General features: G+C 36.8%; 1 protein-coding gene across 4 annotated transcripts in view; it reads right to left on the bottom strand.

Annotated features, from left to right (window-relative positions):
* The window catches only part of PLCE1 (phospholipase C epsilon 1), a 149,861-nt gene that overhangs the window by 17,304 nt on the left and 109,732 nt on the right, over window positions 1-22,825 (bottom strand). For 3 of the 4 annotated variants that reach the window (XM_008643911.2, XM_017726046.1, XM_017726045.1), the window contains 16 exons: window positions 22,442-22,650; window positions 17,549-18,215; window positions 16,836-17,018; window positions 15,867-15,984; window positions 15,332-15,485; window positions 12,035-12,157; window positions 11,813-11,949; window positions 10,645-10,883; window positions 9,581-9,642; window positions 9,245-9,410; window positions 7,356-7,463; window positions 6,824-6,940; window positions 6,583-6,741; window positions 5,450-5,573; window positions 3,199-3,323; window positions 2,398-2,515 (listed from right to left, as the gene is read on the bottom strand). In XM_008643911.2, coding sequence (XP_008642133.1) covers window positions 2,398-2,515; window positions 3,199-3,323; window positions 5,450-5,573; window positions 6,583-6,741; window positions 6,824-6,940; window positions 7,356-7,463; window positions 9,245-9,410; window positions 9,581-9,642; window positions 10,645-10,883; window positions 11,813-11,949; window positions 12,035-12,157; window positions 15,332-15,485; window positions 15,867-15,984; window positions 16,836-17,018; window positions 17,549-18,215; window positions 22,442-22,650 — 2,809 coding nt within the window. The remainder of the gene's footprint in view (window positions 1-2,397; window positions 2,516-3,198; window positions 3,324-5,449; window positions 5,574-6,582; window positions 6,742-6,823; window positions 6,941-7,355; window positions 7,464-9,244; window positions 9,411-9,580; window positions 9,643-10,644; window positions 10,884-11,812; window positions 11,950-12,034; window positions 12,158-15,331; window positions 15,486-15,866; window positions 15,985-16,835; window positions 17,019-17,548; window positions 18,216-22,441; window positions 22,651-22,825) is intronic. The other variant, XM_017726044.1, reaches the window with a different exon arrangement.

Below are 22,825 nucleotides of genomic sequence, written 5' to 3' on the forward strand. Positions count from 1 at the left end.
CCCTGTGCCATGTTCTTTGAGTTACAGAGTTTAGTGCCCATCTCATGTGTTAGATATAAGCACACTGCTTTACTGCTTCTAGATTTTTAGTCCACAGGACTGAAAGCTTCCCTGCCCTTCTCATTCTCACCATACTAACTAACAGGTTAAACTGTAATTGCCACTTTCTCACCACATCTTTCAGACCAAGAGAAAGTCTGCAGGTTTGAAGACCTTGAAAGAGAATTTACAGCACTTTTATATGTAGGGTTCCCCTTTCTATGTTCACTGTAATTTCTTGAAAAGAAATTAATAAAGGGGCAGATAATCTGATATGATGGAGATGGTGACCAAATTTCTTGCTGGTGAGCTCAGGTGACTCCTTGCTCCCTCCACTTGGTTGTGCAAATCCTGCTTTTATGTACTCAGTTTCTCTAGTCATTGTGTAAGAATCTCAGCTCCAAGGCGACGAGCCAAGTGCCAGTAGCAGTGCTCAGGGCTGCTCCACTGCCCTCAGCTTGGGTGAACCCAGAGAACAGACATTCAGCCTCTCAAATAAGGGTGCAGTGACATCTAACACACTGAAATTCAAGTTAAGCAAGGACTGTAAGGTCAAAAAGCACAGAAACAACATGAGCTATGCTGGGTTCCTTGTTACCAGAGGTTTTATAAACAAGAAATGCTATTTTCTCCACATGAAAAATTCTGTTTTGACCAGGGAACACTTAGGGAAGTCTGTGTTACCCAGTAAGTTGGGGAAAGTGAACATAATGGTCCTTGTCCTTTTTTATAGTCACAAATCAGTGATTAGCATTCAGGGATGTAGGCAAGGGTAAACACAGAACAAAAATACATGAAGACATATGGAGAAATAAAGTATTTACACCATTGATCAGACACTGACATGAATTCTGCCCTCTCTATTTCCAAAACTCTTGGATTTTTACTGCACAGGCAGTAGGGCTACATAGTCATGGATCTACCAGCTTTGCTCCCCTCATTTAATGGACAGTACTGGGGCAGGGCACTGCACCATGTCTGTGCCCTCCAGCTGAGCAGAGGAATCCAATCAGTGGCACGGTGGCCATGGAAGTCTACGTTACCTCAGAGGAGGCAGTATTTGTCTCAAAGGAGACAAAGTTTGTTGGAAAAGTAATTTCTACAGTTTCATGTGTTTATCTGCGAAAGTAGATAATTTTCTTAATTGTTCTATTCATGATCTCTTTAAAGCAAGAGGAAGAAATTTGAGAAGGAAGCAGGTATTTCTTTTATAACCAGTATTACATTAAAAATAAAATATTTCAAAGTTTTCTTAGAATATCAGAATTTTTCTGTGTGTCAAAATGCTTGGAACAACCCTAACTATCCCCATTTAATCTTGAATATCTTTCTTTAAAAGAAAATATTTTACTTGAAAGATATCTCATTGCAGATTTCATTAAAAAGAGTATCAGATTTGAATTTTTAGAAGTCATTATTTTTACAAGTGACACCTACAATTCTTAAAGTTATAAAAGATTAGAAAAGAATGTCTGTCCATTTTCCAGCATGTTTATCTTGCCTATTTGACACTATTTTATGTTTGGTTAGCTTCTCTAATCTGATTATAGTTCTATTTGTATAAGATCATGTTTTGGCAGAATTGCTCACTTTTCCACAGAAAACCATTCCACTAAAAAGCAGATTTTTCATTTAAACATTAAACACATCAATAAACAATAAATTCTCAATTTAAAAGTATTTATGTACACAGTATGAGCCAAAATATACCCAGCCTCACATTTCAGTACTGAACAAGTAACTATCAGTGATCTCTTCAGTCACTCCCTCTCCTTTTCTCTGCAAACATTATTCTTCCTACTGTACAGAAGAAGATTCTCCTATTTCCGTAACTGCTTCCATGAAGACTGTGTGAGAGTGTGCAAGCAGCTGCCCTCTCTCACCCCAGGAAAAGTTGCTTTACCCCTGCAAATGGCTCCTCTCCTGTCCACTTGGGAAAGAACAGAAGATGCAGCTGCAGGCAAAGGTGAAACACACTAAACCGAGGTCACTTAAAGGAATGTGACACACTCCTCCTTCAAGGTCTTAAGAGTATTTTCCTTCTTAATTCAGTAGGTCCTTACATGGAAACTCGGAGCTCTTAAGATAAAGCTTTCTGTCATCTGGCATTTGGCAGTGAAGCAGTTGTCTAAGTTGTGAAGACTGGCAAATTTCACTTTTGTAAACATTTTAATATGACAAACAGTATGTATTCACATAATTTATGAACACTACTTCTCAGCCAGGAGCTGTTACTAGGAAGACTACCAAATCATGAAGAACGAACCTCCTCGACTACTTCAAACTAATTCAAAACATAAACATAATGTCTCCAGGAATTAGAAAGCTTAAAGCAATAAAACAGGGCAGTGTACTTACCCGGGAACTTTACAGCTTGACAGTAAATGACAAGATCTGATAGCTCTGGAGCTATTTGTCTGCTTTCCTTCTTATTTTGAGGAAGATAGAATTCTTCACCCAGCTCCATGTCATAAACCTGAGTGACAACACCAAGAACATTTAATAATAGTATTACTGAATGTGGAAGAACTCTTGCATATCTTACTTATGTCTTTGAAATATTTTCTCTCTTTTTTCCTCAATGGTTTCTGTTCTCACCTAACAAATCTCCCTCCCATGCGCAGATTTCTGCATAAATACCTGTTACTGATTCTGCAGTAGTGTGTAAAGGCCTTATTCAGAGTGAGTCCTACAAACATTTAGACAAAACACATCCATGTTGAGAAGAATCTACAATATACTAAACAGCAATACACTGGTTCCTCTTTCAGATGATTTAATAAGAGGTGTTGTGGTTATCTGATATTTTAGTGTGGTATTTTAAACTTATTTTGAAACACAAAGATGCGGAATATTCAGATGAAATCTTCAGTTCCATCAATATCAATGGAATGAAATATCTAAATAAGCTTCTGGATCTAATTTTCAGCCAAGCAGCCTATATATACAATAAATTCTGAGGACTTTTCTTGAACAGTATGGTGAGCATCTATTCTATTTAAGCTATTTTCTCTGCTGTCCTTCCATGCTTTCTATTATTTCTCTTCTCTAAAGTGCATTTGCCATCTAAGTCTCAGTTATCTGAACTGTCCAAATCCTTTGGAACCTGGTTATCTATCAAAGCATAGCTGAGAAGAAGGGGGGAAAAAGCAGAACTACCTTTCCTTTATTATTGTAAGTAGCACAGTCAGCCTTCTTTAGTCGTTTGGCAGTCTCTTCATTATATTCAAACTGCAGTTTATCACTTGATAATTTATTCTCAGGTCGGTCTTCAAGAATATTATCTAAAAATTAATGGGATTTTAATAAATCCAAACAATTTCAAATGAAAACTGAATTTGAATTAACAGTATTTGTGGACAGTGCTGTGAATCTTATATGAATAACCAGATGGTAAAATAATACATTTGCTGGTCAAAGCATCATCCTTGAGTAGTAACCTTCTGTTTAAAAATTTAATGCTTGTATTTAGTTGAGACATTGCACTTCCTTTAAAGCCCATCCTTTTGTGCTCAGATCTTTAAACCCAAACCATCTAATGATTTAAGTTTTCCATCTAAAAACAACTGATACTCCTGAATGACAAAAAAATGCCAAAGTCCAATCACAGTTAACCCCATCAAATATGTACACATTTTGTACAGCAAGTTTTGGCTTTCCTCTGCTTGCTTTCACCATGCACAAGTATTTTTTACATCTATAGAAATACCTCTTCAAAGCTACATATTTTTCAGAGAATAGTATGCCTAATAATGATGTGGTCTTTCTGGACCAAAATACTGCAGTTGTCACAAAAGGAATGGTTCAATTCATTCCTGATATTCCTGATGCTTTGACCATATTCTTTTTATGCATAACAAGTGTCACACATGCAGGTTTCTAACAGTTCCTGAACAGTTAACAATGCCATATAAGAATATCTACTTGCATTTATAATATGAAGTAAAAACTATATATTCACACTGTCACATTGAACAGGCTGAAGATGCAGTGCTGATTTCATGCAGTTAAAATGCTCAACCAAATGGCTTTTACCTTCCTGGCTGTTAGGAGCAGGAGAAGCATTAAGGACATCAGCTACAGGGAAACGAGTCAGAGAGGGAATAAGAGTACAGGGGATTAAGATTTAGAGCCAGAGAAATGAAAAATAAGTGTCAGCTGTAAAACTATTAGCCTTAAGCAAAAAAAAGTATCGGTAAAAAAAAAAACCTGAATCTGTTTTAGAAAGTTTACAGACCATTATTTAGATTAGTTTTAACAAAATATTAACACAATTAAAGACTCCAAAGAATAATCATTGTAATAAAGTAGTATACCATTCTGCAGATTCCTTTGTATACTGGAGGTGTGAATGTTTCTTGCTAGTTTCAGATTTCTCAAACCTTCTCTTAACTAGAACAGTGCTCAAAAGTCACTTACTGCAATTAAGTTTGCAATATTTTCTTGGCAAGTCTGTTAGCAAAGATCTAAGTTTTCACAGCAATTTACTATCTACACTACCTCTACTCTGTTCATCACGAAGAGTATGCTCAAGTAGCCAGTTACGCCAACTTTCAGGCAAAATGCAACTGAAGGCAGCATTGACATCAAACTCATAAATAACACTGCTATTCCACAAGCAGTGTCAAGTCCTGAAATGCATTCATTAATTTTATGACTATTTTTTAAATCCCTAAACACAGAAGAAAGTAATGTAAGTAAGAGACCATCTGGAAAGAAGTCCTGTGCTGCAGGACATGCTCAAGCCTTACATCTTCTCTGAACACGGTACTTAGAACAGGTCCCCACTAGACTTAAGGTTCAGTGAGTGAAGTACTTCACTGATCACTCAGGAGACCATCCCCAGCTGTGCCAGTTGTCCATCTAGCCTAGTATTCTCTTTCTGGCAGTGGCAACAGAGCAACCAGCCACTAATCATGGTCCACTTCCCTAGTACCATCCCAACAATCACAGCTGCTGAATAACAGGGATGTTGGACCAAATACTGCTACTGGTAACATTTGCTTATAAATCTGCCCATGAATTTGTCCAATCCTTTTTTTTTATATGCTAATGCCATTTGGCTCTGCGATTTCCCACAGCAGCAAATTCCAAAAGTTTACTATGAGCTGCACAAACATTTTACTTGTTTTAGACTGATCTTCCACTTGTTTTACTGAGCACCTCCTAGATCTAACGAGTAGCATTCTCTGCTTCCCTTAATCCACCACTCCATGACTCAGTAAACCTGCTTCCAATTCACCCCTCAGTCCTCTTCTCTACCAGCTGAAGAATTCCAGCCTTTTCAGACTCATGCAAGGACACTGTGTACCTAGCTCATTCCTGAACTAGAATATTCACATATCTTATTACTACAGTTCTAAAAAAAGCACTGTAATGAAAAAAACCCAAAAAAAATAACTATAGTTACCATCAGAGAGAGATTCATAGTCATAGTCATATTCATCCTCTTCATCTTCTTCCTCTTCATTGGTAGGTGTGGGGTTGCTAGCACCATTACTAGCCTGTGCTTGCATATGTGCCAGCTGGTGAGCCTACAACAACAGAAGCACTTACTACATTATTGCTAAGGACTTTTAAAAAGAAAAAGAATTTTCATCACTCTTTGCATCTTATTTTGTTTATATGAAAGCAATGAATAGATTAAGTGAGAAATAAATAAGATTGTTAAGATCGAGATAAAATACCCCTTTAAGGGTTTGAATATAAAGAGAACTTGTATTGCAAGAAAAAGACTTAATAAGATATGAAACCTAATTAATTATGGGAAAATGGCCACGTTGCACATCATTCAAGACTGCCTTTTTCTAGTCTGAGGTATGCTGTTTCAGAAACAGTTAAATACTTTTTCAGAAGATGGAGAATATCCATATACTGGTATGATCAGTGTGATTTACTCCTCTGATAACAAGAATTTAAGTCTAATGCAATTGTGCTTACATTTTGGGTAATGGCTGTTAGTTTTCAAGGATTCCATCTAACTGCTGACTAACCATAGACATTATTAGATTGAGGCTACTAGAGATGAAGCCCTAATTTTTAGAAATCAAAAAAATTCTCACATGGGAATAAGCACTATTTGAGTAGCAGAGTCCCCCACAAAAAGTCAGTAAGAAATTGAGTATTTGCCTGGTTTGAATATGAAAAAAGAAACAAAGCAGAACTCTACCAAAAATTACTACAATTATACACACATACTCGATGCATATCACTACTTCTCAAATAAACATGAACAGCGAATGTTATAGCCTCACAGAAAAAGATTCATTTCTATTTGTCACGTAGGGCATGTGGTGTTAATCATAATATTATGAAGTTTTATAAAATTAATATACACTAAAATTTAGTTAAGCTGTAGCTATAATTTACTGTATGTGTTGTCTACTTATTTGAAAGCACTGCAATCCACTGTGAGTCTTCCAAGCATGAATGTGTATTAGATTATTCTGCTGTACATATGAGATTAGCAAAAACTTCAAACACAAAGGAACTATTTCTAACAAGAGTTGGGTCTCACTGCTTGCTGTTAAGGAAGGGCTTTACCTTTTGTTTCAATATATCCACTGGTGTTTGATGGGCTTTCAGCTTCTTGTTTTTAAGCAGGATTTTTCTTCGTAGTTGGCCAGGGGAAGGAAGCATGGGATCATCGGAAAAGTCGCTCTCAAATAAAAACTTTGTCACCAACTTATCTCCAAATACATTCTGAAATATCAAGAACACGTGAGGTATTATGGAAAATCCCAAGGCATGAGCATGGAATAACTTCCCGCAGTTTACGGCCTACCTTGAAAATCTCGGCCATCTTGCGCTGCTGAGGCAGCGAGCAGTGGTTTTCTATGGAGATGATGACTGGCAGGTCGGAAGTGATGAACGCGTTGCGATCAATGGCTTCAACCACCTCCTGCGAGAGAGAAAGGCCATTGAAAGAATGTGGGATCATTCTGCAGCACTCAGTTCAGCTACTGTTAGCTGAGAGGGGGGTTGGACATCTGCTTTCCTCTGGAAGAAGGGAGAGGCCACAGTGTACTTTCAAAGCAAGCTGACATCTTGTTACAACACAAGTGGCAATACCCACTTTTGTTACTTATGTAACAACAAAAAGACAGAAAATTACCCTATATATGCTACAAAAACTAATTTGAAAAGTGTAATATTTACTGCTGAGAATTTAATGTCTGACATAATCTATAGTTTATATTCTATTAGAATTTAGCCCATCAGAATTTGTATTTTTCTAGTAGGCAATTACTTTTTCCCTTTGTTACAGAAAAAATAACTTCTCACTTTTTTGTTTCTATGTGCAATTACCAGCATACCTTAAAAGAGATCTTTGTAGTAAGAGTGTGCCCATGATAAATGATAGGCATCCCGTCATCACCATCCCAGCAGTCTAATTCTACACTTCTGCAACCTTGTAAAAGGACCTACAATGCAATTGAGCAGTGTAAGCACATATAAGACACAGCATCATACCATCAAAGTAGAAGACAGACATTGCAGAGATGAATGAAAGCCCAGTGATTCAACAAAATTGCTGGAAAGAGCAATTTCTGTGAAGTATACAGCCCACAGAAGGTATAGTGCCCAGATAAGTGCATTCCCTAACTGAATTCCTTATTTCCCAGTGAAAAACGATGGGAAAATTAAGAAAGCACATATGTTCTTGGAAAAATTACCATAAAGCTTTCAAATTCATGGTATCTTAGAGGACACATGGAATCTGTTTGCAGAAGGTGGTTCTTATTGTACAGCTTAATTTCCTGAGAGAGAGAAACATTTCCATATTTCTACCTGCAAAAGCAGCTATAAAGCAACATAGCAATTTATTCCAGGTTGCTCCCATGACAGCTTAGGGGGAAAGCACGTGCAGTTTGTTTGTTGGGGGCTTTTTTGTTATTGTTAGTTTTATAAATAAAAGTCTGGAAATGATGTCTTAAAAATTTCTGTGAGGATAGTTAAAATGGAAATGTGCCAGGCCATCTTAATTATATTAAGCTAATTTACAGCCATCAATTCATTCATCAATTTTTAAATTATTCATTTATTTATTTAGAAAGCCATTGCTAAAAAAACCAATGAAGGAAGCAAAGAGGAAGGATGAAGGGAGAGATAACCCATCTTGTGGTAGCCCAGTTTATTATTGCTATCAGTATTTAGCATGCCTGTCATCTGTACTACAATTTAATATTTTACTGAATAGAAAGATCTCAACAATCAAACCCATTTGCAGCAAAACCATTCATGAACAAATAAAAAATTATTTCTACTCAAAACCTGAATAATTTGATTTCAGGCAGTTGTGTCCATAGCTGGCACTCCACCACTTCTGTGAGAGCCAGACTAAAGGAGCCAGAACAGAGCCCCTTCAGCAGGCAACAGCCACTTGAGGGACAGGAAGAAGCTCTTCTTAATCATGCAAACCTTGAAGGCAGTTGATCTCTATCTCACTTCCCATCTATTACCAACACAATACTAAGATCACTATGCAGTGCTACTGCAGGAACCTCTGCAACTGCATTACTCAGTACATTCATGTTATTCAGGATTTCCTAACACGGCCTCACCTCTCTGTCTATAGCCACAGGTGAGACAGCACATGGGACACCAGATGAGTCATTTCTCAATGGTGAGTCATTAACTCAGCATAATGAAAACACTACTGATAGGAAGTTTGATGCTTTCTCCAGCATTTTGCAAACTCACAGACATACAAATATATATATACAAACAAACATAGAACTGAAAGCCCAAGGGAGAATTTGTTCCTCGCCTGTTCACCACCAACCAGGCATAAAGTCTAAAATCTGTATAATATTCCTAGAAGTAACCTTTGTAGAAGTTCTATTTGAAATTTGTCTTTGCAGTGCAATGTACAGTATTTCAGTAGTGTTTTTGACATCTGAATGAACTAAAATATTAGATCAGTCTTTCCTGTGGGAAAGTCTAATTTTAGTAGGTTGGGTCAGACCGACTGGTGTCTAAATGCTATGAATCTCAAACTAAACCCATTTTTTTGCCTTAGAAAAGGCATTTGAGCACAACTGTTCTTACAGGCAGCTTTCCCACACATCATGTTTTCCAAAGTTTTGCAAGCAGGGGTTTAGGACATTTAGATTTTCAAAGCAAAAGGGTCATGTTCCTGAAACTTACCAGTAAAACAAACAAGTTCATGTTGAAAGCTACAGAACAATCCAATCCTGCATACCTGGCTGTAGAGCTCCACTGAGGACTCCCCTTTAAGCTGATGGCCAGTAAGGTAAGTATTGTGTGAGGATTCTATGTAGTAATATGAGAGAGGAAAGTGCAAGTCCTCAGCATTCTCCTGTGATTCATCATTTTTGGAGGCAAAGTTGTCTTTATCCATCAAAAATCTAGAAGTGAGAAAATGTGAGGAAATTTTATGCTGTGCTGAGCATTTTCTGACTCTCCTAGAAACATCAATACACTTGTATCATCTTTTAACATATATATATATATATATACACACACACATATATATATACACACACATGTATATATAAATTAGTGCATAAGTAATTACCTTGCAAATCCTTCAAAAGATAGCAGCCCCTGCTGGCACATGTTCACACTAGGCTCAAATTTCTATAAGGAGGAAGGAATTAAAGAGATATATAATAACAATTCTTAGAAATACGTCTATGTCATGTTTTTATATGTAGTCTGCTCATAGCACTGAACAGTTAGTATGTAAAACCATGTTTTGTGGATAAAATAATCAGGTGCCTGCAAATTGTGTTTTACAAATCACTAAACAAACATACTAAAGTCATAATCATAAATCAAAGAATTATTCAGGTTGAAAAGGATGTTGGGAGATTGTGCAATCCAACCTCCTGTTCAAAGCTGAGATGGCAATTAAGTTGAAATTAAGAAAGATTTGTGATCAGGTATCCTACTCCCATCTATTATGCTTAAATACAACATACCACCATCTCAAGTTAACAAGATTTGTGGTATTCCAACTTGAAGTTTCTTTAGAATTTCTGTCTTTCAAACTTTGCAATTCTGTCTTGCATGTTGATAGTTATATATAGCTTTTAGCCTTTGTTAACTGCTAAATGGGTGCTTAGTTTTGGAGTACATTAATCATGCATGTTTCGAGGAATAAAAATTTTTCTACACACTTTCTAAAATCATCAGCCATTGTACACAAGGGAATAAAATGTCCATGTTTCCTCTGGAAATTTTTTTTACAATAAAATAAAAATACATGTAAATGGTGCTTTTTAAAGTTCCAAAGCAGGGTTATGCTCAATCAAATGTGGTCACAGACAAGGAGAAATAAATGAACTGTCACAAACACTTTTCCTAGCTAGTGACATCCCCTCCCTGCTAAAGTACACATAGCTAATAGAACTATTTATTTGCGTTTTTTAAAAATGGATATATTTATGGACATCCATACAATTTTCTAGCCCAAAATAAAGATAGTATTAAATTTTAAATTCAAGTAAACTGCAGAGACAATATCACTGTGAAAGGAGATACCCACACAGATGCTATTCTGAACAGCATACAACGTTAATGGGCAAAATGGAACTACCACAAATTCTAGTAAAAAGGAAAGATATTTGTATTGCAGACCTGGATAATACTGAGGATTTCATCATAGGTGCAGTGTTCTCCTTGACAATTCACTAGGAAGTCATTCAGCTGCTGGATTCCTACTCCAAATACTCCCAGCGATGTGCTTTCAACTCCAGTACCATTGGTTACGATGCTGGCAGCAGCAATAGCATCAGATATTTGCCTCTGGTTGTCTGATAGCTGCTGCCGGCTCTTAATGAACAAACCAAGGTCTGAAACATTTCTAGTCAACAAATCTTAAAAGAAAAATGAGGAAATAAAAATATAAGCTAAATAATTATGCGTATTATATATCCCATATAGAATATAATGTAGTGTACAATACACACAAGTATTTCACTGAGTGTTTTAGCACTGACACACTCGATCAGAACAAAACCATCTTGTTTCTATCCACTAATAGAAGAGAGAACATTAAGCATGCATGTGAGTGGACTACAGGTGTCCAATGACTCTGAACAAAATCCTGGAACCTTTAACATGGATCCACAGCCTCTCACACGCCCAGGACTCTCCTGCTCCCTCTCACCACCATGTACAGCCTCAAAGCCTTTCCTTCACTGTGTGCAACCCCATACCCTTCCTGTTCAATCACCTTTTATCTTCTTCCAGTCTCCTGTGCCAATTGCTCTACACCCTCCCCACAAGCTGCTTGGCAGAAAGACTGTTTTCTTTACATGTGGCCAAAGTCCCAGACTTAGATTATGGTGACTGAGAAATGTAAAAGGGGACAGAGGCTTCCTTCCCCCTTATCCCACATAAAGCAGATCCACTAGGAAACTAGATAAGAAAAAACAGCCAAATGGGACACAGGGTACAGCCTCCTCATTTCTCCTCCCTATATTTGCACAGTGTTTTAGCCCTTCCAGGGCTCCTGCAACCTGATCCCTGATCCTACAGATCCCTGGGCTCAGCCATTCAGCAACAAGCTTTATTCTTCTGCTATTACCAGTTACAAATATATCTGTCTAGTGGAAAGCTGGAATACTTTTCCTTCACTTCATTTTTGTCTTAAACCCTGCTAACTAGGTATTAGTGGAGGCATGGCAGCAGCCCCTGACTTAAACTTATAACTGATAATGAGACTGACTGAGATGCATTTTTTTAAGGCCAATAACTGAAGTTGCTCAGCAGTCTAACAGCTGCATTTTTCTCTTTAACAAACCTAAATCAGGCTGGAATCCACTGCTATTTTCATCAATCTTCAAATTAGTATAAAGTGGAGTAGGCTCTAAGCCAGACCGGTTGCAAGGCACAGCATAAACATCAAAAAGGTCTTTCAGATCCTTGCGGCTACGGACACTGCAAAAAGAGCAGAGAAGTTCAATTTTTGCTCTTTTATAAACTTGGATGAATGAAATTAGCATAGAAAAAAAAAATCTTTTACCTGAAAGATTTGAAGAGCTCTACAAATTCCACAAAAGTCATGTTACTATCAGACACCATGAAGTTCTGAAATCCCTTCATTCCTCCTTTGACGCGGCCATGCCAGCTACTGCTGCTCCAGGTGCTAAATCCAAAAAAGACTGCTGTAGTTTGGTTATATTAAACCTCTACTTAATTGAAATATTATGCATTACTGTATTAACAGTTTATTTGTGTTCTCCTTAATGCATTTGTTAACAAAATCTGGAAGAAGCAAATTAAGCACTATCTCATAAGATGCATTATGATGGTTTTTACCTTCTTGCTTTATAGGAGCTATTTTTTTCCTTCAAGACAACTGAAAACTTTACCAGAATGAATAACGCATATCATGCAATTTAAAACTTTCATGTGGAAAAAGGCCTGATGCACATAGCACAAATGAAAGCACTTATTTTCCCTTTAAAGAAAACAATGCCAGTATTCTTGAAATGCGGGCTGCGTATAAGGTTCATTGAAGATGAAATAATAAAATAGATTGTTCAGTAACTGCAATCATTAATCTAAGTTGTGTAGCTGAAAAAGGCTTTTGAAGTAGAACCAGCACATTTCCAAAAGTCACAACCCAAAATCTTTAGGCTACTAGAGGATTTACACTGGTAAATACAGTTAGACCCTGACTTGAGCAGTATGAACAAGTCCTTAGTGAACAACATGTAGTAACTTGCAATGAGGGGCTGAGCTCTTGAGCCCCTTCCTGGGCCTAAACACCAATGAACACACATTACAGGAATGGGATCTGCCAGCACCAGCATCCTGAAAAGGGCAGGAACTAAGCAAACAACACAAATATCAAGAACTATCTAGTTTAAACCATAACTAACTGCAGAAGTGACAGTATTTCCTTCAAAATATCAGACCATGTGTCAGATTTTATTGCTCTGTAATGTTCAAATATACAGATCCATTAATCTATTAATTTTGCCATCAGGTTCAATACAAATAGTTCCAACAGCTGTGATGGCAAAACAGGACCAGCTTGTTGTCCAGTGTTCCTAAAGACTTGCCTGCAATCAGGTGACTTCTTACATAAATATGCTGGACCAGATTCCTGAGTTTACTCCTGGCATGAGATGGATGCATGCAATTGGAAACACAATGTGATTTAAAAGTACTAAAAAATACCATCTATTTTAGTTGATAATGTTCGATTTGTTTGACATCACTATGGCAAGTACTGAGACATACTGCATATAACTTTTTTTAGCTAAAATAATTCCTAGCATTTTTATCAGAGAGGAAAAATAAACCATGATGAGGAAAGTCTCTAGACTCCAGAAAACAGACTGGAACTGCAGAGTACCAAATGGGAGACCAAGAGCAGAAGAAAATGCTCAGCATTTCATCCTATCTGATCAATAAGATTATCTTCCAGAGTAGTGGGAAATAATACAAACAAAAAGTTTTCAAAAAAGAAGCCCCAAACCCCCAAGAAAACCCCATCATCACCAACAACCAAAACTGCAACTAGTAGCAGTCTGGATTACACCTGTAAATAGTTAATGAGACAGGAGGTTTATTCTCTCTTCCCAAAAAAGCCCCCATCTCTAGTGCTCTGTGTTCCAGTGGCCTTATCAACCATTCTCCTGCTTCCTCCACCTTACAAGTGGCACTAGATTTCCAAGGAATGTGGAAATTTGTCGGATGCCCATCTGCTTTGAAGGAATGACAGAAGCAGGTGCAAGCTACCTGTGTTCAGAATAAAACTCTCCAGTGCTCCAAATTTATTAATGGCTCATGAAAACTGGGTCACGATAATGGGTAAAACATGTAAATCTGTTCTGAGGAAGACTTCTTCTGGACATATGAAACAGCCATAAGCTACATCCTGAACAAGTTCTAGCAAGAAGGGTCATAGCAAATTTGGGATTTCTCTGTGAAGCAATGCTGAGGAGGTGCCAGACAACTTTTCCAGGGAAAACCTGTGATAACTGGGGGAGGTCCACAGTGCTTAGCTACAAAGAGATCCATGCAGTTCTGAGAGGATTTAAAGGAACATTAGCTGTCCTTTCCCAGGGAATGCGAGTTCTCCATTGAGCCTTTTAATCTCATTTAGAGACAACAACTATTCTGGCATAAAAGCAAAAAGAAGATTTGCAAAACACGGAAGCATTTTCCAGAGATAGAAAAGCAGTATTTCTTCAGTTCAATGTGAAAGAAAGCTGTTCTCATCCTTGCAAAAAAATAAAAGAATAATTGCTTACCAAGACAAATCCAAGTTTGTGAATGACAGTGAAAAACAAGAAGAACACAGAGCCTCACAAACCAGTGTTAAGCCAACCACTTATGTTCACAGGTGGCTCTACTACTCATACCTGTTGCCAAATCCAACTATTTTTAGTATACATATGATCCCCGAGAAATACACAACAGAAACCATTGCACAAGACACAACTCTTCAAAAATAATGTTCTACCAGCAGCAGTAATCTCTTCCACTGTTTACTGTTGCTGTCCTGGAACCCCGAAGATTCATATTCATAACGATATTTCAGCATTCCTTCTCTGAAAGGCACTGGAAAGCCTCTGTTGAGGCTGTCCTCTTGTATGTCATGAAGTACTGTCCACATCCCTGACATATTATCATTGTTACATTATATTGTTAATACTGTAATTACTACAACCATCACCATTAGTATTTACAGCATTAATAAAATAATGCACTGTTACTGCACACATTGCAACAGCATAACCTTTAACATTCCCTAAGTGACACAAAAAGGATGAATGTTCAAGAAAAAGAGGCCTGTAAGAGGAAGATTCCAAATCTGTTCCTCCAATTCCCAAGACAGTAGTGCAGTCATCACCAGGAATGTCAGCAAAAGTTATTACTCCCCCAGGTAGAAATTATTTATGCTGAGAAATCTCAGAACTTCAGTTCACACATCTATAACATTTCTGTTGATTTTTACTATACAGAAGGTGCCTAGAACTATGTTTTGGAGAAGATCTGGTGAAAGAGTTAAGCTCCTTATTTGTGTAGTTTTGGAACAGCATTCCAATCTGCTTCTGTAACAGACATAAACTGAAGCGTGCTGCACAGGGACCTGCTACAAAGCCATCCTCAGATTCATGGCATTTTAGCTTAAATGTTTTGTGCTGTTCTACAATGTGTTTTAGATGTCTACAAAAAGGCTAATGACATTTCTGGAGCTGTTTTTGTCAAATTTTGCCAGTTTGGCACAAACCCCACATTTGATGGTAAGTAAGTAATAGTAGCTTCTTTTCTTTTTAAATCAAAGCATTGATTCTGTCCTTACCTAGACTGACTTTTGCTTGATGATATTACAGGAGAGGAGACTGGTCTTGCTGGTGATGTAGCTCCTAAACTGGGAGATCCAGATGCTGTCAGAGAGTGAGCTCTTCTTGATGGCAGGTTGTTAGATGGAGAAGAGTTAATAATAATATTTTGATCTAAGGAGAAAACAAAAGTTTTCATCGCAATTACAACATCTGTCCCAATAAAAATGCTTTTGTCCAGAAGACCTATAGGATATTTCATTAAAACATATAGTAAGACACTAACAGGATTCTAGATTTGTCCCAAAACAGTCAAAAAAGTACATATTGAACAACACTTAAAAATGCATTTTATCTGAATAGAAATGGAAAGCTACTGAAACTAAGTTAAAGAACAATCATGAACAACTGCAGAAATGAATTTCAAAGTTCACAGCATTTGGAGTTTCAACTGCAAAAGTAGGTTTATAAGTTTAACACTATAAAAAATGTCTGCATAAAAAGACTTTCAGCAAAACCCTGATGGACTTTAAAGTACTGAAGCAATATATTTACCTGGTTCTTCTTGTTCATCAATATCTTGAGGATCTGAACCACTTCTATTACGATATTCCTTACAGCTTTTTGCCTTTCGAGTTGCCATTTCATCATCAGTGGCCTCTCCACTTTCACCCTAGAAATAATGAGCACCATAATAAACATCCCAAACCCCCTATTTCCATTTCTTATCTGTACAATCTGTAATGAAGCCATGATATAAATCACCTATTCCTTACAAAACAGGTATTGTAAGGCCAATACCAGTAGAAAAGAGACAACTTAAACAGATACATAGTCAAGCGTGGGACCATTAGGTGTTACCTCAGTTTGACATCACACAGAAGATGACAATGATTGTGCTTCTCTAAAATGTTGCAGCTGGTATTACACTATTTTACTGGTGCACTGGAGCCCTAAAGAGGATGGACCTTTTCATCTGAGAATCTTTCTACCTGCCCGCTGGAAAATGTGGGTAGCATAGAGGTGCTAGTCCTGCATTTTCTTCTCTCCTGTCTAAGTTTAAAGCAGTTTTCTCTAGGAAAAGAGAGGAGACTCCAGACTAGGTCATGTTTCTGTCACCCACATGAGATAAAAGTGGGTGCTAATCCGAGGTGGAATAACTGTGGTAGTGTTTTTCGAAACATGAAAACAAAAAGGATTAAAAAAAATTACACCAACCTCCAGACATCCCTTTGCATGTTAAGATTTTTATTACCACCAATATTTTTACCTTTATGCTGAGGTAGCACCTAAAGGTTGCAAGAAGATTCTGTCCCCTTCTGCTAGCCCCAGTACCTACATGTCCTAACAATGCTGCAAGCATGAGAAAAGAAACACAAACTATTGGAAAACCATAATCCCCAAACTTGAAACTACAATAAACAGTTTTAAAACTATCATCTAACTTCTTTCCTCTGGTTCAGAACACAGCTACACAGTAACTGAAAGAAGGAAACAAAACACATGAATAACAAAATATTCTACCCTGATGAGTACTTTCTTCTTTTTCTTAGCTGTGCTGATTCCCAGAGTGTTGTTTCTCTGTACATTGGGCTTCTCGGTGCTTTTGGTGAGAGATCCCGTGCCTGTGTTTCTTGCACTCCATCGTCTGCCTCCGAACAGCTCAACAGCCTGAGCCAAGGTTGGGCCTTCAAATCTTCCATCCTCCTACAAAGATTCTCAGCGTTAACAAAACAAGGAGAATAAGGACACCTTTTTTAAGCAATAATATAGACTACTCTGAGGAACCAATGAAAGAAACAATCAAGAGGAGGCAATTTTTGATTATTGAGTGAATTCCCCAGGGCTATTTTGTTTGCTGCTTTGGAGATGTTTTTGGCCCTAACTATTATCACTCAGTATTTTGGTGCCCTTTTCAAGTACTGTCATTGCTTTTTTCTTTAATAAAATACTTATGTTGTTTACTGTAATTGGAAAAGCTTAAAAGTGAAGATGAGGTCAGGCTAAAACTCCAAACATATGAAGAGCTTCATAAGAAAAAAAAATTTAACCTCAGTGTATTGAAAACTTACAAGGTTTGACATAACCTTGTGTGGAGAATCAGATCTTACTGCTTAAGCCATGTTACAAAGTTGGAGATTTATTAATCTAATCTTACTTATGATAGAAACTAGTTGCATTACATTAAGTTGTTGATATCTTTGAACTTTTTTATAGAGAATCACAGCATGTTTTACCTGGTAAAGGCTGACATACTGTTTCCGTAGCCACTGTAGTCTTTGATCAGGGAATCTCCTCATTTTTCTTACAGCTTTAGTCAATTCCAGCAATCCATCATACAGCATTCTGGCAGTGTATTTTGGAGCAACAAAGTGCAGCAACTTATTATCAGTAGTCTGAAGTCCATAAAGTAGTGTTATACCATTTTCTTCAAGGGACATATTGCAAAGTTTATTTTGAACACACACAGTGTGCATATCAATGCCCGAGTGTCCCATATATACAGCCTTGGCTGAAAACAAGTCCAAAAAACCTTCCACCAGTCCAGTATTACCAAGAAACTGGTATTTACCAAGCTCAGCGGTATTACCCAGCACACTCAGTTTTACCTTGGCATTTGCAGGGCAAACTGTTGTGGGTTTTGTCCAAGTCAAAGTACTATTGTCAGGCTGGAGCTGAAGAAAGCAACGAGCTGAGAGATGTGTCTCCTGGTCATAATGAATGACGGTCGCCCCTTGTTGCATGAACTGATGGACGTCAGCCCTGATGGACAGCACGTACCAGGGAATGAGTTCTATCCCATGGCAGAAAGCCTTTTGCTGCTCTTCCACTGAATTTGTGTCCCATTCTTTCAACTGCTCAAATATGTCACTTTCAGAATCTGAAAGATCTCCAATGAGAAATCTGCATATGAGCAAAGATGAGAGAGTTATATTTAGTAATACATGTGCTGATTTATGCTATGCTTTATTAATATTTTTTCTGCTGTAGTTTAAATAAATGAACTACTATCATCACTATATAATTGGGACTTACAGGAACTTGTGTAGTTTTTGAAGTATTACAATTTATGTTATTGCAATTTTGCATTAATTAATAGATGCTGCTAGAATTAATTATAACTCCTGAAACAATATGATTATATTTTCCTAGAAGTTTCCAAACTTTGCATTAATAATAAGAGGTGTCTGATTGGTTCTTAAAGCCAAGTGATTCCAGTTTTTAAATACACTGTGTAAGATTGCTTCAGTTGAAATATCAAGTACCATATGTGGAAGATGTTAGCAGGATGTAGTGGATTTCAGACAGGACTTCTAATCTCTATTCTATTACTGATTTAATGTGCAGACCTTTCACATTATATAATACTCTGACCAACACTAGCAAAACTGTGGTTAAAATACATACCTTCCTCATAAGAATGCAGCGAGAATTTTATCAGATACTTTCCATCAGAAATTTTATTTTACTTAAGGAAAATATTAACATAAAACTTGTATGCAGCAACCAGAACTTCTGAAATATTTTGCCAAAGTTAGAAACAGTAGATACAGAGCAACAATACTGAGCAAGTAGATGAGGTAGTTTAAATAAAATGCCTTCCCTGCAGAAGCTTCTAACATGTATGAATGTACAAATGTTCAATATTTGGATACTTCAGTGAACATAAAAAAGGACAAACTGTTCTGTGTACAACAGAAATAATGAAGCATATTTTCTTAAGGATATCCGGCCAATAAAATCCAAACCATCTTCCTCTACATATTCTTCAAGACATCTTATCCTAATACCTCCGTGCTTCCCCTTCCTATCACCACAGCACTCCCAGTTCCTGCCCCTCTCCTACCAACCAAGCCAAAGATGACTTGTGTTTCCAAGTCACATACACCATCTCCCCCAGTGACCACCAGCTTTCCCTAAAACTCTTCCCTACCTGGATGACAAATTAACCTGAATTTTTCCCTTATTCCATACAGCAATTCTAATGATTCCTCTACAAATTCATTTATTGGTGAGATCTCTATCTCTTCACCAAATTTATAAAAAAGGGACAAATAAGCTGAGGATTTATTGCTTGTGGTGAGGGGCCCTGGCAGAATAACTGCAGTCTTAACTGTAGCTCTATTTATTTAAGAAATATTCCTAAAAATAACGGTCAAGCATGATAACTGAGTTGGTATAAATTGCCTTACTAGAGTCTTACCAGACACATGTAAATAGAAATATTTACCTGTATTATACACAACAAACATTTTAAAATTAAAGAAACAACTGAAGCAGCTCCTTCTCCCCTATGCCCTCAAAACAATCAAACAAGTCTCTGTAAAAATGCTATAAAATGTATTCTGAGAGTAGATGTGCATGGCTGGAGGAGTCTATTATAGCAGAGATGGCAGAGCTTTGTTTATGCCTTGTTTCACATGTGTTGCATGCTGCAGATTAAAACATACAGGAAGCAGGTAAGCCAAGCACACACACACGTAACCATACACAGAAATGGAGCCTCTGACACGAGCTGCCAAAAGCCACACCACTGTCAATTACTGAGAGCACTTACAGAGCCTGGGGTGGACCAGGGGCTTTCTTTACACGTGCTGCACTGAGAGGCAACGAAATGAAAAGATAAAGGAAACAGTGACACAGATTGCAGTTTTAGAGGAGAAAATTGCAAGGTACACAAAAAGAAAAAAAAATGGGAGGTTTTCCTCTATTATTTTATATGCTATTTAGTGTCATTGGAAAAGCTTAAAAGTGACGACAAGATCAGGCTAATAAAGCAATGATTCAAAGTCAGCAGTATCTTCATAGGTCACTCAGTAATTAACAATTCCATAAAAACTGTATTTCAAACTTGGTTTGTTTTTTTTTTTTCATTTTCCTGCCTACCTTTTTTTAAAAAAAATTATTAATTGTCGAAATTGAATTCTAAGAAAGATTAATGTTTGATATTTATCTGGCATGTACAGAAATCCAGGGCAATTAGATGGGTCACTGACTACAGAGTGATAGAGCTTATTTGCTAACGCAACTAGGAAAGTAATTATACCCACTGCCCATTGATTCTATTAGATGCCTTTCATTTTCTTCAAATCAAATTAACCTACCAGCTTTGGTGCATTCATGTTCCACAATACTGATCCAAATCATCAAAAGAAAAACTAATTGAAAATCTTTCTTGTAATTATAAAGTAATGAGAAACATGTTATGCAGTGTATTTTTCTGCCTTTATGACAACAACATTACAATTATCAGATAATGCATAATTATGATATAATTTGGATTTTATAACACTGTATGCAAATATGATGTCTCACAAGAAAGAGGACTAAATTTCTTCCTTAGAACTTTTTAGCTGTTCATAGCAATAAAAATAAACCAAACACAGCCTCCTTACGAGCACAACAGAACATGCCTCTGTTGCCATTTGCTCCTGTACCTCACCCATCTTTCTGCATGCCCAGGAAAGTCACGGCAAGTGAATAAGGAATTTCCAAAGCCTATGAGATACTTGAGTTAAATCAGTACTTTCAGAAGTATTCTCCTACAAGTATTATACTGTTAAAATCAGTATTTACTGCATCAGAAGTACAGATACTCATAACTGAGTAGTTAGTAGCCTGAACCAGGAAACATAGCTTTAACTACCGATCCGCAGTTTTGTCCATTCAAATCCTAAATTTTCATTTCAGATTCACACTGGGTTTTTTAAAAAACTGAATTCCTACTTTATTTTAGAGCAGAACTTCCCAGATTCTATTTACATATAAAGCATAAATAAGTAAATTAACAAAAATTATTTCATAAACACATAAAAAAAGGAACTCCATTTAATATCTTTTTGTTCATCCAAGTGAAATGTTTATATGCCTAGCTTATTCACCATTTGAACTGTGATTTGCAAGTTGATTTTAAAGCATATTTATTAACAAAAAGTAATTCCTGGAAGAAAGTATTTGGATTGAAGTAAGAGATAACATAAATGGGCAGAGAAGTGGGTCTGTCTTTCTTGGCTTAATCTACTGCTCCACTTCCCAGAAGCAACTAAAGCCAGATGTGAATAATTCTATTAGAAACCATTCTTTCAGGAAATAATGATTATTTATTTGAAATGAAATTTAGAATTATATGTTAATGAAATAAATGCATTTTCAACAGGAAGATAGTAGTTGCCTCTCAGGCACTTATTAGATTTAATGTTTAAGTAGCTGAAATAAGTTGGATAGTTCTGAACATATTGATATTTCTGACACACCTTATCAATAAAATAAATCAAGCAGTGACTTAAGCATGCTTTTTTTATGCAAGCCCTCACATAATTTTACAGTGCTTCACCTCAGAGCAGTACAGTTCTGTTACTTAATTTGAAGTTAGTCTAACACAGTTACTCAGCTGAAAGCTGACCTGACCCACCTATCTCTACATGAGCTTTGCAATGTGACTTAATTGCAAAGCAACACTCTAGAATATCATGCAATGTCTTAAACTTTGCATTTACTGTCTTTCCTGTTGGTGACTAGTACAGTCTTCAAAAGTGGTCTTCAAAGTGAAATCAGATTACTGAACACTGGGCTATTTTTACACAGGGCACAATGAAGTAAACTTCTTTGCAAAATAGCAGGACTATAGCAACCTAAAAATTCAAAATGTGTACTCACAAATGAATGTTTTCTGGACAAAATTTAAACCCCTCAAACTAACATGTCCTTAAAAGAAGAAGTCTTTTGAAGGATAATAAATAATCTTTATTTTGGAGGGGCCAGAACACTCCCTGAGCATGCAGAATATAATGTTCTGAGCTCTGATAACAAATATGTCCTGGTGCTATTCCTGTCACTAGAGATCAAAATTGTAATTGTAACTGTGGATTTTTAAAGCTCTCTGTGTAAGACAAAAAGGATTTACCCTTATCGTGAGAGGAAGTAATTACATCATGAGGGAAAATATAGCTATACAGAGACTTTCCAAGAAGTTGAGTATCAGGGGAGAAAAGTTCTGAATTGGAAGTGGATAAATACAAGGGAAGATGTTAAAGTTGCTCTTATTTCTAAAAGCAAGCCTTGGTAAAAGAAAATCAAATATTAAAACCATGAAATATACATTTGATGATAGAAAATAAAATGAGACCTACTGGTACCGGTTTTTTTCCTTCAAGGAGTTTTTCCTTGAATTGCTCCCTTCACTAACATTGTCTTCACCCTCTTCAGACTCCAAACTGCGATTGCAGCTCCGAATAGTTTGAAAGATATTGTTTGTTGTTGATTCTTTCTCTGGATTATTTAAACCATCTTGGCCTACTCGTTGTAAGAAATTGTCTTGTCCACTGTAATCTGAAACAAACTATATAGATATCTAAAAGATTAGTATAGGTATAAATAGAACATTGTGTCATCTACTTCTCACTGTAGAAATTTTTACTATTAAGATTATTTAGTGCATATTTCCTACTTGCTTCCCAAGAGATTTTGTGCCTACTTGCAACCCAAAACAGACCAAATCATTTCATAAATCAAGT

Source organism: Corvus brachyrhynchos, unplaced genomic scaffold (assembly GCF_000691975.1).
Source record: "Corvus brachyrhynchos isolate BGI_N302 unplaced genomic scaffold, ASM69197v1 scaffold61, whole genome shotgun sequence".
NCBI lineage: Eukaryota > Metazoa > Chordata > Aves > Passeriformes > Corvidae > Corvus > Corvus brachyrhynchos.